The following is a 14,057-nucleotide window of genomic DNA, read 5'->3' on the forward strand; positions in this document are numbered from 1 at the left end:
GCCAAAGCTGATTTTCAAAGTTCATGGAATATATCCGACTGCATTTGGATGTGAATAGTAGACCAGCACAGCTAAAAAGCCGTTTGCATGCAGCTGATGCAGGCAGAGCAGTATTTAGTTTAACAAACAGCTTCTTGATGGCTGGGAAGGAGTGAAGCAGCTCCATGCTGTCCGAGGCACACACAAGGTAACCATCAAGCTCAACAGGACTTTGAGGGGAGTGGTCCGGAGAAGAAATCATCGTCATCAAATGACTCTCTTTGCTTATGCTCTCTCTCATGCTCTGTGGTTTCAAGATGTTGTTTCAGGTGTGTCAAGGCTGTAATTGGAACACAATTACTTTAATTACTCTGAATATTTTTAAATATCCACAGTTAAATTAGATAAATCACAATAAATGTGTTGTGTCTTGAAATGAATGATTGGCCACAACCTCGAATTACCTCCAACGACATTTACTGAACAAAGATATGCATACAGCAATACTGGCTAAGTACAAAAATCTCCCTCCTTCTGCGTCACTGCCTGCCCACTGTTTAACCCATAGAGTGATTATGTGTGAGCGCCATCTACTGGACAACATATTCCTTACTCCGAACCCCCAAAGCACACAATAACTCCATGCTACAGCTACGAAATCACAAAATGATACTGTAGTATTTTGAGGAGCTCAGTAACAACCTTTTAGGCTTGTCATGACTGAGATATAACCACATTTACACACTTATACTGGTGTGCAGCCAGACCAACGCACAAATATATAAATTTGAACTTATCAGCCTCTATAGCATCTGCTCTGTCAGTCCAGGAGGACTTGAACTTCGGTAAAAGGGCTGCAGCATCATTTGTCCAAAACCCTTCTGCAGGCCATTTTGCAGGGCTTTGATGAGTGACATGCAGGTCTTGCTTGATGTCTGCAACCTGTTCAGTTTGGATAGAAGTTGGTGAATTACTGGCAGTAGCTATCCCATATAGGTGCTGGACTTTGACTGTAGAATGTCTGAAGCTTTTACTAGTGGCTTCTTAGTGACACAATACTCCCAGAGGAATGCAACTGCTGCAGGCATGTGTATAACATAAACAACAAAGCCAGTCATGATTTTAACAGGGAGAGACTGCATACATGGTATTTAATATTACTCACATTTTCACCTTAAATTCGTCACATACACTCCTCATGGAATCTTCCCCTTCTTGTCAATGATGCGTATTATTCTTTCAATGGCAAGATATAGGTTGAAATCCACTGTGTTATACTGGGATGAATGATCTGTAGCTGACACTTGTCCTCTACCATTTCACTAGCCAAATGAGATCACCCAGTTTTGTGCCAAATGCCCTGGCATTTTGCAAAGGTTGTATGAAAAAGCTTTTTGAAGGTGTCATTCATGTACTCTGCAAGAGCAGCATATGCTGTTGCCACAGGATTTAACAGGTGACTTGCACATGTCAGGGTAGTTTATATTCCATACCAGTCTTCATCAAGAATTATACTATCATCATGATATTCACTATGGTTACTCCCATCAAGAGCATCCAAGTCTGATTCATCCTCATCTACCCACATTATTCTGTGCCCCAAACACATGGAAAGCTTTGATAAAGTTGGATCCACTATCAGTTCTCGACCTTATAACTATGTCTCTAATCTTGTATTGGCAATGGACATCATCAAGAGCACTAGCAATCATGTCAAATGTGTGAGACACTCTCACTCTTTTGCAAGCTAGTGCTGCAGATCTTCTTTCCAAGGACTCTTCTTCTATCCAGGGGCAAGTAACACCAAGGTAACTTTTCTGATGAGCTGACCAACAATCAGTGGTGGTTGCAACAAATTTGGCTTTAGCTAATTCTGCATTTATAGTTGTCTTCATGTCATCATCAGCGTCACAGATTCTGGTACGAACAGTCGACCTGGAGATGACTTTGGTTTGAGGTTGCAATGTGGTAATTAATTATTTGAAAACTGGCTCTTCAACGACTGCAAATGGCTCTATACTTTCACATATGAAATTGATGATAAGCTTGTCAACAGCTGCTTGAGGGAGACGTTTGCTTGCAGCTGCCAACATCGCATCTGGTAACTTGGCTTGTTTACTTCCTCAGAGCTTGTGTGGTGTGTCTTCTGTTGATTAGTGGCGGGCGGATCGATCCAAGTATCGATAATATCGATAATAATGTTGGTATTGATATTGATCGATACCTGTTCAATGAGATCGATACTTCAGTTTGAATCTCTCTCCCGAATGCACTGCGGCCGTCTGTATTCGCACTGCTGCTCTCAATTGCCGCTCCCGGCTGTCACGTGACTCACACACACTATAATATTTATAATAAAGTATCATAATAGTGGGTCGCTGAGCCATGCTCGCAATAATTAAACAGCAGGGATAGTTCGGGGTTTAATCACCAGATGCCGTTTATTACACCCGCACTACTTCAACCCACACACCGGCACTGATCACCGTGCACGTCGCCCCGTTTACTCCTCATACACACACGGTGGGCGCACGCACACATACACACATACTACGAACAAGGATAAACATTAACCACTATACATGACATAACACACAGCACATTTATAATCACACAAGTGATTACTGAGAACTATTTAGAAGCTGTCCAACATGCCGTGCTGCCCGCCAGTACCTCCGCGCTACAGTATTTATTTACTTATAAACTTTGCCCAAATTCTGTCCTGGGTTTTACCTAATTCATCAAAAAAAAAAATCACAAAAACACTTAAAGGTAATGAAAATTAATTCAGCTTTAGCAATTTGATGATGCATCCACCTTAATTATTAAGAAGCATCGATATCTGTATCGTATTGGCGATACTTTCCCAATATTTACTTGGCATCACATCGATACCAAATCTTGTAGTATCGCACACCACTACTGTTGATGACTAGCTGATGTCACAACAATGTCATGGTATTGATCAATCAGCACCGCAGGTGGCAATCAAAGTTTGCACTGCTTTAGCACGCTGTCTCCTTTCCTCCCTCTGTACTGTACATCAACGACTCTTCTATGTGCGGCCAGAGGCACTCATCCTCCGGTATTTCCTGGTCATTTTTACTGTTTTGAATGTTGCTGTCCTCCATGAAGTTTGTTTCTTGAAACCTTTAGTCCTTAAATTACTCTGAGCTCCTTCACTGTGCGATTTTGATCAAAACCTGCTGCATCCAAATATCAGGGTTCATTGGTCCTGGTCAAAAAGTTTGAATATTAATTGAAATTGTTGCCATACTCGGGAATGAATTTTAAAAGTAATGAAGTAGATTCCTTACTTTAATTTATACTTAAGTACAAGAAAAATTACAGACTTAAAAATATACTCATGAAAGTACAAGTACACAAAAAAAAAACTACTTAGTTACAGTAACGCGAGTAGTTGTAATTTGTTACTTCCACCCCTCGTAGTAACAGACATAAATGATCAAGGCAATCCAAATTAAGTCATCAGTACAACAACCTAGTGTACAGGCCCATCTCTGAGGAACATAAACCTAACATGGAAATCATCAATGAACACCCTGCAGAAGACATTCATTGGTAAAATTGCAGACATTTTCATAAGTGAAAGCGGAACCAGTTTATTTATCTGCAAAGTTATGAAGTGAAACATGTGAACTGATCATATGGAACAAGAAAGAAATAATAAAGGTTGATCAGCAACAGCTATCAGACTGGCCCAGGTGACAAAGGTTGTTTGTTTAAATCCTGTGGACCTTACAAGCAATAAGAGGATTATGGAGGGTTGGGGGGGGGGGGGGGGGGGGTCAGACAGTGAAGGTGGACCACAGTGGGGGGATACAGAAGATAGAGACACCAGGGCTGCCTTTCTCAGCCTGCATGGGACTAACTGCACCATATATCTGAATGGATTTTAGAATGATTGTCAGTAAACAATACACACTTCAGCAGAGGACATGGAATTTTTAAATATCTCCTCATACAGGTAAGAAGTCTGTCGGTTTAAAGTTTAGAAGATTCCATTCAGTGTGGTCAGCTAAAGACAATATATGTTATCTTATTATTTTGCACTGCCTACAGTCTATATGCACTATCCTGCACCTACTGATTATTTCTACTCAAGGGCACCCTAAAGGGAGGGAAAATTAGGATGATCCGAAGGGCACTGGAGTGACAGGGGGCCAATATGATATGATTTCATCGGGCCCAAAATCTCTTTGCAAAGCTATTTGCTCTGCGTCATTGTTGTGTTTTTTGTATCCAGTATTTATTGTTCAATGTTTTTGTTCTACTGTTTTTTTTGTTCTTGATGTCTGATGCACTGCAGAAACACTATTTATTTTCATATGTGAAATGACAATAAAATGACTTGACTATACTGTAAGTCTATTTTTATAACAATCCACTTCAAGTGAGACACCAGTACATTTCTTGTAGAGAAAAAAAACATCTGTCACATCTTCAGTATCTTATTTACCTGCAGGATCTATCAAGCAAAACTGTTTAGTGTTGTTTTGCTGTTGTTGTTTTTAACTGTATTCACTTCCCTGTTATTCACACGGTCTTAATACATAGCATTGAGGCCGTACTGCAGTATTTCAAGGTTCTCTTGGTTAAGATGCTTATGTGGACTTTCCATCCTGGCTTCTCCCTCACCACTCTCTTTCCCTTAGCTGATTAGCTGAGCACCCATCTGCTTCCTCTTTCAGTCCATCCCTCCTTCATGTGCCCCACCCCCCTCCAAAACGTCAAAAGGCAGGAAGAAAAAATTAAGAAAACAAGATGGCAGTCCTGAAAGTGACTTTCACCAAAACCAAGCGGGATAAGCTAGCCCAGGTGCTGTGGATCCTGAACTGGGTGTCTGTGGTGACAGGCATGATTTTGCTCAGCATTGGCTTCTTCCTGAAGGTGGAGATCCAGCGGCGCCAGGAGTTGATGTCTAACCGTGAGGTGTACTCTGTGCCTAACATGCTGATTGCTGTGGGCCACATTGCGTGTGCCATCAACTTCCTGGGTGGTAAGATCTGCTACGATTGTGTGGACACCACCAAGTTCCTGCGCTGGAAGCTGCTGATGCTCCCCTACATTATCTGCACCTTTTTCTTCACCTTCTGCCTCCTGGCGGGGGCATTCATGTGCTATGCTATGCGCCATGAACTGGAGGAGTCGCTGTCTATAGGGCTGCAGGATGCCATGCGTTTCTACAAGGACACAGACACACCTGGCCGTTGTTTCCTCAAACGGACTGTGGACCTTCTCCAAATCCAGTTCCAGTGCTGTGGCAATGATGGCTTCCGTGACTGGTTCCATATCCAGTGGATCAGCAATCGGTATCTGGACATGTCCCGTGGAGAAGTGACAGAGTAAGTGAGGGTTCTAATGGGACTTATCTCCAAATTCCATGTGCTTGCTATTTTAAAACCCAGGTATATCATTGACTGTAGGTCAATTACACACTGGCCCTTCACGGAAAAGATTGGCCTCTCCTGTTCTAGAATATTGTTTATTGAAAAATACTAGCTGTTATAATATAGGTTTATAAAGCTTATTCTGACATGGTAGAGACAGTGGTGTAACCCTACTTTCACAAAAAAAAAAGAAAAAAAAAAAGAAATAGTATGTCGTGTTTGGTAAAATCATGTACTATATAGACAACATGTAGCTAGCATCCTTAACCTGATGGAAAAATGTTAAGTACAGTACCATGCACTGGATCTATGTCCATCATGCTAGCCGACTGAGGAGCAACGTGGAGGGAAAGTACCTGAGTGACGAAGTGCCTTTTAGCTGCTGCAACCCCAGCTCTCCGCGGCCCTGTATCCAGCACCAGGTGACTAACAACTCAGCCCACTACAACTACGACTACCAAGTGGAGGAGCTGAACCTGTGGCCGAAAGGCTGCCGGCAGGCTCTGTTAGAGTACTACACCCACATCATGCAGTCCATCGGCCTCACCGTGCTCCTCATCTGGCTCTTTGAGGTGAGGGACATGCTGTCTGTGCTGTTGCAGTGATTATGTAGAAAACTCTGGATCACCATATTACTGTTTCTATATGTGATTTTTCAAATTCTGTAACAAGTGCAGAAAGAGAAAAATTCTTCAAAAAGTCATGCAGCATAGACCCCAAGCCATCCACGAAGGAGAGTGATGGAGTGTCACTTCGCACTCCACCCTTATCCGGCTGAGGACTGTGGTCTCGGATTTAGAGGTGCTGATTTTCATCCAAGCCGCTTCACACTTGGCTGCAAACTGTTCCAGTGAGAGCCGAAGGTCACGGTCTGATGAGGCCAACAGAACCACATCATCTGCAGAGACCTAATTCTTAGGTCACCAAACCGGATACCCTCAACACCCTGGCTGCGCCTAGAAATTCTGTCCATAAAAGTTATGAACAAAATCAGTGACAAAGGGATAAAGGGCAAAGTCCAACCCTCACCGGAAACGAGTCCGACTTACTGCCGACAATGCGGACCAAGCTCTGACACTGCTTGTACAGGGATCGAACAGCCCTTATAAGGTAGCCCGGCACCCCATACTCCTGAAGCACTCCCCACAGGACTCCCCGAGGGATGCGGTTGAATGCCTTCTCCAAGTCCACATAGCACATGTAGACTGGAAGACATAGACATGCAAACTCCCACGTACCCTCCAGGACCCTGCTGAGAGTATAGAGCTGGTCCACTGTTCCACGGCCAGGGCAAAAACCACACTGCTCCTTCTGAATCCGAGTTCGACAATCCAACGGACCCTCCTCTCCAACACCCCCCAATATACCTTACCAGGGAGGCTGAGGAGTGTGATCCCCCTATAGTTGGAACACACTTTCCGGTCCCCCTTCTTGAAGACGGGGACCACCACCCCGGTCTGCCAATCCAGAGGTACTGCCCCCGATGTCCACGCGATGCTACAGATGTGTGTCAAGCAGGACAGCCCTGCAACATCCAAAGCCTTGTGGAACTCCGGGTGAATCTCATCCACCCCCGGGGCCCAGCCAGCGAGGAGCCTTTTATCCACCTCAACGACCTCCACCTCAGAAATAGGTGAGTCCACCCCCAAGTCCCCAGACTCTGCTTCCTCATTGTAAGGCGTGTCGGTGGGATTGAGGAGGTCTTCGGAGTATTCCTTCCACTGACCCACAATGTTCCGAGCTGAGATCAGCAGTGCCCCATCCCCACAATAAACAATGTTGATGCTGCACCGCTTTCCCACCCTGAGCCGCCGGATGGTGGACCAGAATCTCCTCAAAGCCGTTCTCCATGGCCTTGCTAAACTCCTCCCATACCCGAGTTTTTGCCTCAGCGACCGCTGAAGCTGCATTCCGCTTAGCCCGCCGGTACTCATCAGCTGCCTCCGGAATCCCACAGGCTAAAAAGACCCGATAGCACTCCTATCCACCAGCGGGTTTTGGGATTGCCGCCGCGACAGGCACCGACCACCTTACAGCCACAGCTCCAGTCAGCCGCCTCCACAATGGAGGCGTGGAACATGGTCCATTCATACTCAATGTCCCCAACCTCCTCTGGGACATGGGTGAAGTTCTGCTGGAGGTTGGAGTTGAAGCTCCTTTTGACAGGGGATTCCACCAGACGTTTCCAGCAGACCCTCACTATATGCTTGGGCCTGCCAGATCTGACCAGTTTTCTCCCCCACCAGCGAGCCAACCCACCACCAGGTGGTGATCGGTTGACAGCTCCGCCTCACCTGAGTGTCCAATACATGCGGCCGCAAGTCCGATGACATGACCACAAAGTTGACCATTGAACTGCGGCCTAGGGTGTCCTGGTGCCAAGTGCACATATGGACACCCTTATGCTTGAACATGGTGTTCATTATGGACAATCCATGATGAGCACTGAAGTCCAATAACAAAACACCACTCGAGTTCAGATCGGGGGGGCCGTTCCTCCCAATCAAGCCCCTCCAGGTCTCACTGTCATTGCCCACGTGAGCATTGCCCCCAGCAGATCAAGAGAGTCCTCAGGAGGAGCGCTCTCCAACACCCCTTCCAAGGACTCCAAAAAAGTGGATATTCTGAACTGCCGTTTGGCACATAAGCGCAAACAACAGTCAGGACCCGTCCCCCCACCCGAAGGTGAAGGGAGGCTACCCTCTCATCCACCGTGATAAACCCCAATGCACAGGTGCCCAGCCAGGAAGAGGGTCCAACCCCCCTCAAGGAGACTGGTTCCAGAGCCCAAGCCGTGCATCGAGGTGAGCCCGACTATATGTAGCCGGAACCTCACAACCTTACGCACCAGCTCGGGCTCCTTCCCCGCCAGAGAGGTGACATTCCATGTCCCTAGAGTTAGCTTCTGCAGCCGAGGATCGGACCGCCAAGGTCCCCGCCTTCGGCCACTGCCCAACTCACACTGCACCCGACCCCTTTGGCCCCTCCTACAGGTGGTGAGCCCATTGGAGGGGGGACCCACATGCCTTCTTTGGGCTGTGCCCAGACAGGCCCCATGGGTGCAGTCCTGGCCACCAGGCACTCGCCATCAAGCCCACCCCCAGGCTTGGCTCTGGGGGGGGTCCGGGTACCCTTATCCTGCCGAGGGAAAACGTGGACTACACTACAAGGCAGACTGCTTCAAGGCTCAGCAGTACCAAAGAAGGTGAAACATAAGACACTGGGAACAACCAAAAACCAGTTATTTAGAGGGCAAAAGCAACTTTCTAATGCCAAAGATGACTGTCGACTTATCTGTCAGTTTCTCATGAATCGGAGGATGACATCAAGTGACCTTCAAAAGGAATGGGAAACATTAAGTGCAGGTGTGAAGTGCACTGCCAGGACAGTTCATATCAGGCTCCTAGAAGCAGGACTAAAGTCACATAAAGCAAGGAAAAAGCCCTTTATCAGTGAGAAACAGAGAAGAACCAGGCTACAGTTGGCAAAAAAATATTTTTTTTATGTCTGGTCTTGTGCCATATGTTCAATTAATCACAGATGCACACCCATATATTGAGAAATGAGTGAAACAAAATATTGTGCTGTGGTGTTAATTTCTTCCAGAGCTGTATATTATGTTATAGTTTTCACGTCTTTATAATTATTCTAAAACATAGAGAATAGTACAAATAAACCTTTCTATGGATAGGTGTGTCCAGACTATTGAGTTGTACTATATGCAGTCATGAAGAGAAATCAGTTACATTTGGGTTCACTTTTGGCCTTTGACTCTCCTTAAACATTTAATATTAACTGTTATTTAATGTTAAAGATACAAGACCTAAATGTTTTTCAAGAATTTTGACTGAATGGGCAAATTAATTAGGTTAATTTAATTGCCATATAACATTAAATGCATGTGTGGCAATAGCAAAATTTCACCTGTGAACTTCTTTACGGAGGCATAAGATTAATCAAGTACATCAAATATGATGTTTGTATCATTCTAATAGTCAAGTAAAAGCAGACGAACATGAGGATAGACCAGTGTAGCTAAAATAAGGTTTTGGGGATTGCTCGCAATAAGTATGTATTTTAGTTACCAAACAATTATACATTTTTAGTCCATTAAGCAGCAACGTGTTATTCTGTTCTGTGAGCATCTCACAAGAGTAATATCACACCTTTCCTATGCTGGGTTAATGTGCCTAATAAGGCTGATCTCCAGGAAAAGCCCAGCACCCTATGCTCATGTGTTAAAATTGTTTCATTACTCCAACTCCATATTATCTCTCACTGGTCATGCCAGCTTTTTGGTTACTTATTAACCCACCAGCCAACATTAGTGAATGCTTCATGGGTTGGAAGATATACTGATTTCTAATACTGTATTTAATTGTTTTAAAGAATAATTGCCTAATGTCATAATGTTGTGTCTATTGGTTGAAAGTTGTGTCAACAAAAACATCCACAGGCCTTGATCATGTGTCAGTAAAGATTCTGATTTGCTTTGATTTGTTTACACAAAAATAATCATTAAATTCTTACAGGTATTGATAATAAAAGCATTTTGCCAGTGTAGGATAAAATGAATGGTAGAGTCAATGATGATGACACTCAAATAAGGATGCGCATAGAGCAGTGGTTTTCAACCTGTGGGCCGCGACGGTATTGCAGGGGGGCCGCCAATTATTATTAATAGAAATTGTAATATTGTTAATATAATAAAAAATGTCTAGTCAAAATCAAATAAATCATAATTTGATATATAATTAAATAAATTACCAGTTTATTCAATAAAGACAATTAACAGCCTTGCTTCCGAGTACTTAGATAACCCGACACAAAAAGCGGGATCGTTTAAATTCTTTTGCAGTGGGCCGCGGAAACGTATGTGTTTGGCTGTGTGGGCCGTGAGTTAAAAAAGGTTGGGAACCACTGGCATAGAGTATAGTATCTCTGTTTGGGGCAATTACTAATTTGAAGCCCTGTCCATTAACAGATTGAATGGTTGTGACGACGGCTCGCTTCCACAATGATCAAGCTCAGTGAAAACAGTCAACACTTCCACATTGTGGGTTAGGGGCGCAGGCCCCCCACAATTTGGAAAAACCACATAACATTTTTTGGTGCCCTTGGCGAGCAAAGCGTGTGTGCAAGTGGAGTGCAGCAAAAGGTTACAAGAAACATGAAATACAAAATCACTGCAAGATCTGCCCCAATAAATTCCCATTTAATATCTTATGCCGACACTGTGATATATCGAAAGCACAATGATATTTTAGAGCAAAAATGTTTGGTTCTCCACTCTGACATGCTGTGGTTCCTTCCTGCAGCTCTCTGTATTGACAGGGGTTCGCTACCTGCAGACGTCCATGGAGAATGTGCTGAGGCAGGGTGACCCTGACTCCAAATCTGATGGCTGGCTCCTGGAGAACAGCTTTGCTGAGACTGCTCGCTACAACTTCAACATCATCAAGAACCTGGGAAAATGCTATCAGGTGGACGATGATCCCAACATTGACTTCCAGACTCCTACCCAGCCTGGGTCTGACAACGTGCCTCCCAAACCCATCCTTTTTGCCACCTGACCCCCTTATGGACCTCTGGGAACTCTTTTTTATCATAGTGGTATCTCGGAAAAGGTGATTCAAGAAGGAGAAAGCATGACACATACGTACTTAAAAGGATGGGGAATATTATTTTTTTGTGTCTTGTTTTGTGCCATATGCAAACTTGCTTAACAATGAAGTCATTAAAAAGATCATTGGGCTCATTCACCAATTTCATCAAAGTTTTTTGTTAAATGTGTTTTTGAGAAAGGTTCTAAGAAGGTACTAAGGAAAGTCTACATCAGGTTCATGACTTGTTCTTAAACTGCAGTTATTGTTCGCAAATGTTTCGTTATAATGATGAATCCCATTGTCCTCATAAACTGAAAATGCGTGCCAGTTGTTCATAATTAGCATAGGTTAACACCCTGTCAATCCCCATTAAAGGGCATGCAGTGCCATGTGCAGACACAGAAATTAAGAAGGGTTGAAAGAGAAGTTAAGAATGTCCAAATAAAGTGTGAACAAATTCTAAATAAGAAAACAATGATAAATGTCCGAATTTTTGACCAATGTTCTCCTGTAGTATCCAGTGTGTATTCCAATATGCATACTATGGTTAAACCTTAATACAATAATCTAGGCAACAAATTCAAGGTATGCTAACATACTACCAACCACTAATACTGCCTATAACTATATTTATTTCCAATTTTAATGCTCAAAGAAGATCCGTAACAAATATACACAGTGTATAGTTAACAAATCACTGGACATGTGGGAAAGAGAATTGTGACTTTTTAAAAATGTTATGCTTTCTGGAAGTATACATCATACTCAATTACACAACAATCTTGACATCACCAGCTCCCCCACAGCTGTATGAAATGCCTGTTACTAACACACGCCTTCTCATGAAGGGCTCTATGGATACTAGCTACTGTAACTAAGATCACTCATTGAATTAATACACTATATTATTAATACTTTACATTAAACTACATACAGATTCATGACGTGTCCTTAAACTGCAGAACTGTTTGCAAACCGCAGGTGATGTGACAATCTTTAACCAAAAAGGCCTGAAAGAACATTTTTGCTATGGAATTCTTGTTTAGCCTTGACGCTTTTAGGGCCAGACTTACTAACTTGTGGCATTAAAATAGTACTGTCAGGATTTACTAAAGTCGTGCAGTTAGCGGTGGACAGGTGTTGACAAATTTTGCACCTGGCCATATTATATCTGCATTTGTAGGAGTTCCATTTCAAAGCACAAAATTTGGGGAGAAAAGTATTTAAACGAATTATACAATATGATTTACTAAGGTTTGCGGTAGGCAATTTACTGAAAATTGCGGCATTATTTAATGTGGAAAAAATATGTCATATTTTGTGCTGCCCTTAGTAGATTGGGTTGGTCATCATTTAAATGAACTGACTGCATCTGTGTTCATAAATTTGAGCATTTTTAGTAGATCACCCACAGAACAGGGGACCCCATTGGTGCTTTTTTAATGCACCCTCACATACATTTGCCCTGCTTAGTAAATCTGGCCCTTGATGTTCTAGCTGTAGTTCTAGTTGTGTGAGTGTGTGTGTGGATTAGGTTTATATAACATTGTGGGGACCAAATGTCCTCCACAAAGTAATAAAAACCTGTTGTTTTGATGTTGTGGGGACCATTTTTCAGGTCCACACAAAGATCTGTGAATGCAATCAAAAAAGTAAAAATGTCAAAAGTTTCGTATTTTTATTTATAGTTAAGGTTAGGACTGGGTAGGGGTTAAGGTCGTCATGTTGTGATTAGAGTTTTCCCCATAGAAATTAATGGAGAGTCCCCACGAAGATATAATTACAGACCTATGTACTGTATGTGTGTGTGTGTGTGTGTGTGCCCTGAGATGGACTGGCATCCTATATTTGGAAAGAATACATATCATTACATCATGCCTGTTAATTGTGCATAGCAATCATGTTACCCATCGCTTTTATTCTCGTGATATTTGAGCCCTATCTCTTCCTACAGTTTTTCACCTAGGAACTCCATTCCACCTCTCAAATGTTCCACTCATTAAGGAGTCTGCTATCCATGTGGGGGGGGGGGGGGTGCATGGATCACATTTGGGGTCCCAGAGGTGTGTGGAACAGTGCTACCCCCTGCACCACCATGCCACACCAAGGACAGGCATTGAGTTTCCCCTTGTGGAGACCAAGTAAGTGGTCCCCACGTCAAAATACCAGGTTATTATTAGAGGTATGTAGGTCTCTATATATTTGTGGGGACTACCCATTCATTTCTTTGAGCATAATCCTAATCCTAAACCCCTACTCAGTTCTAAACTTAGCTATAAGTAACCACAAAAATACAAGACTTTTGGCATTTTTGTTATTTGATTGCATTCACAGATTTATTTTTTTAAACTGAGGTTTGTATCGTGTGGACCTGAAAAATGTCCAACTAGCTAAAAAGTAACAAGTTTTACAAAGTCGTGGGGACCTTTGGTCCTCTCAATGTGGTAAATGCAACACACACACACACACACACACACACACACACACACACACACACTGTCTTCATATCTAAATGGGGACCGTCCATTCATTTCTATGGGAAAACCATAATCCCAATCATGACACCCTTAACCCCTACCCATCCCTAACTTTAACCAAAAGTAACCAACCCAAATACAAGTCTTTTGGCATTTTTACTTTTTTGATTGCATTCACAGATTTTTATAAAACTGAGGTTATCCAAATGGGGACCTCAAAAGATGTACTCAAAAGTAAGGAAATGTTAGGTTTTACTACACTTTGGGGACAATTTGGTCCTCAAATGTGATTTCTGCAAACCCCCCCCCCCCCCCCCCCCACACACACACACACACACACACAAACAAAATCCTAGGCAATAGTGCCACCCACTGCATGACCAGGCCAGTCCCATACTTCTATTAGGCATATATATAATGCTGGTAAAACTTGTTAGATATCCTTCTTGCAAAGAAGATATAGGTGTACTGGAGCTGTATTACATGCACTTAATACCCCCTGAACAAAAATATCCTCTCTGACTCTTTGATCCATTGGTATCCTAAAGTACATGCTAATTGGATTTCTTTTTCTGTCACATGGT

The 14,057-nt window shown here is 43.1% G+C and overlaps 1 protein-coding gene across 1 annotated transcript; it reads left to right on the forward strand.

The window, feature by feature from the left end:
• The first annotated feature begins 4,685 nt into the window (after positions 1 to 4,685).
• On the forward strand, positions 4,686 to 10,963 carry LOC111838317 (photoreceptor outer segment membrane glycoprotein 2-like). Its single transcript, XM_023801163.1, has 3 exons — positions 4,686 to 5,345; positions 5,716 to 5,962; positions 10,709 to 10,963. Exons 1-3 carry the CDS (start codon positions 4,765 to 4,767, stop codon positions 10,961 to 10,963), a joined length of 1,083 nt encoding a protein of 360 aa, XP_023656931.1. The 5' UTR covers positions 4,686 to 4,764.
• Positions 10,964 to 14,057: the final 3,094 nt, after the last annotated feature.

This window comes from Paramormyrops kingsleyae, chromosome 19 (assembly GCF_048594095.1).
Source record: "Paramormyrops kingsleyae isolate MSU_618 chromosome 19, PKINGS_0.4, whole genome shotgun sequence".
Lineage (NCBI taxonomy): Eukaryota > Metazoa > Chordata > Actinopteri > Osteoglossiformes > Mormyridae > Paramormyrops > Paramormyrops kingsleyae.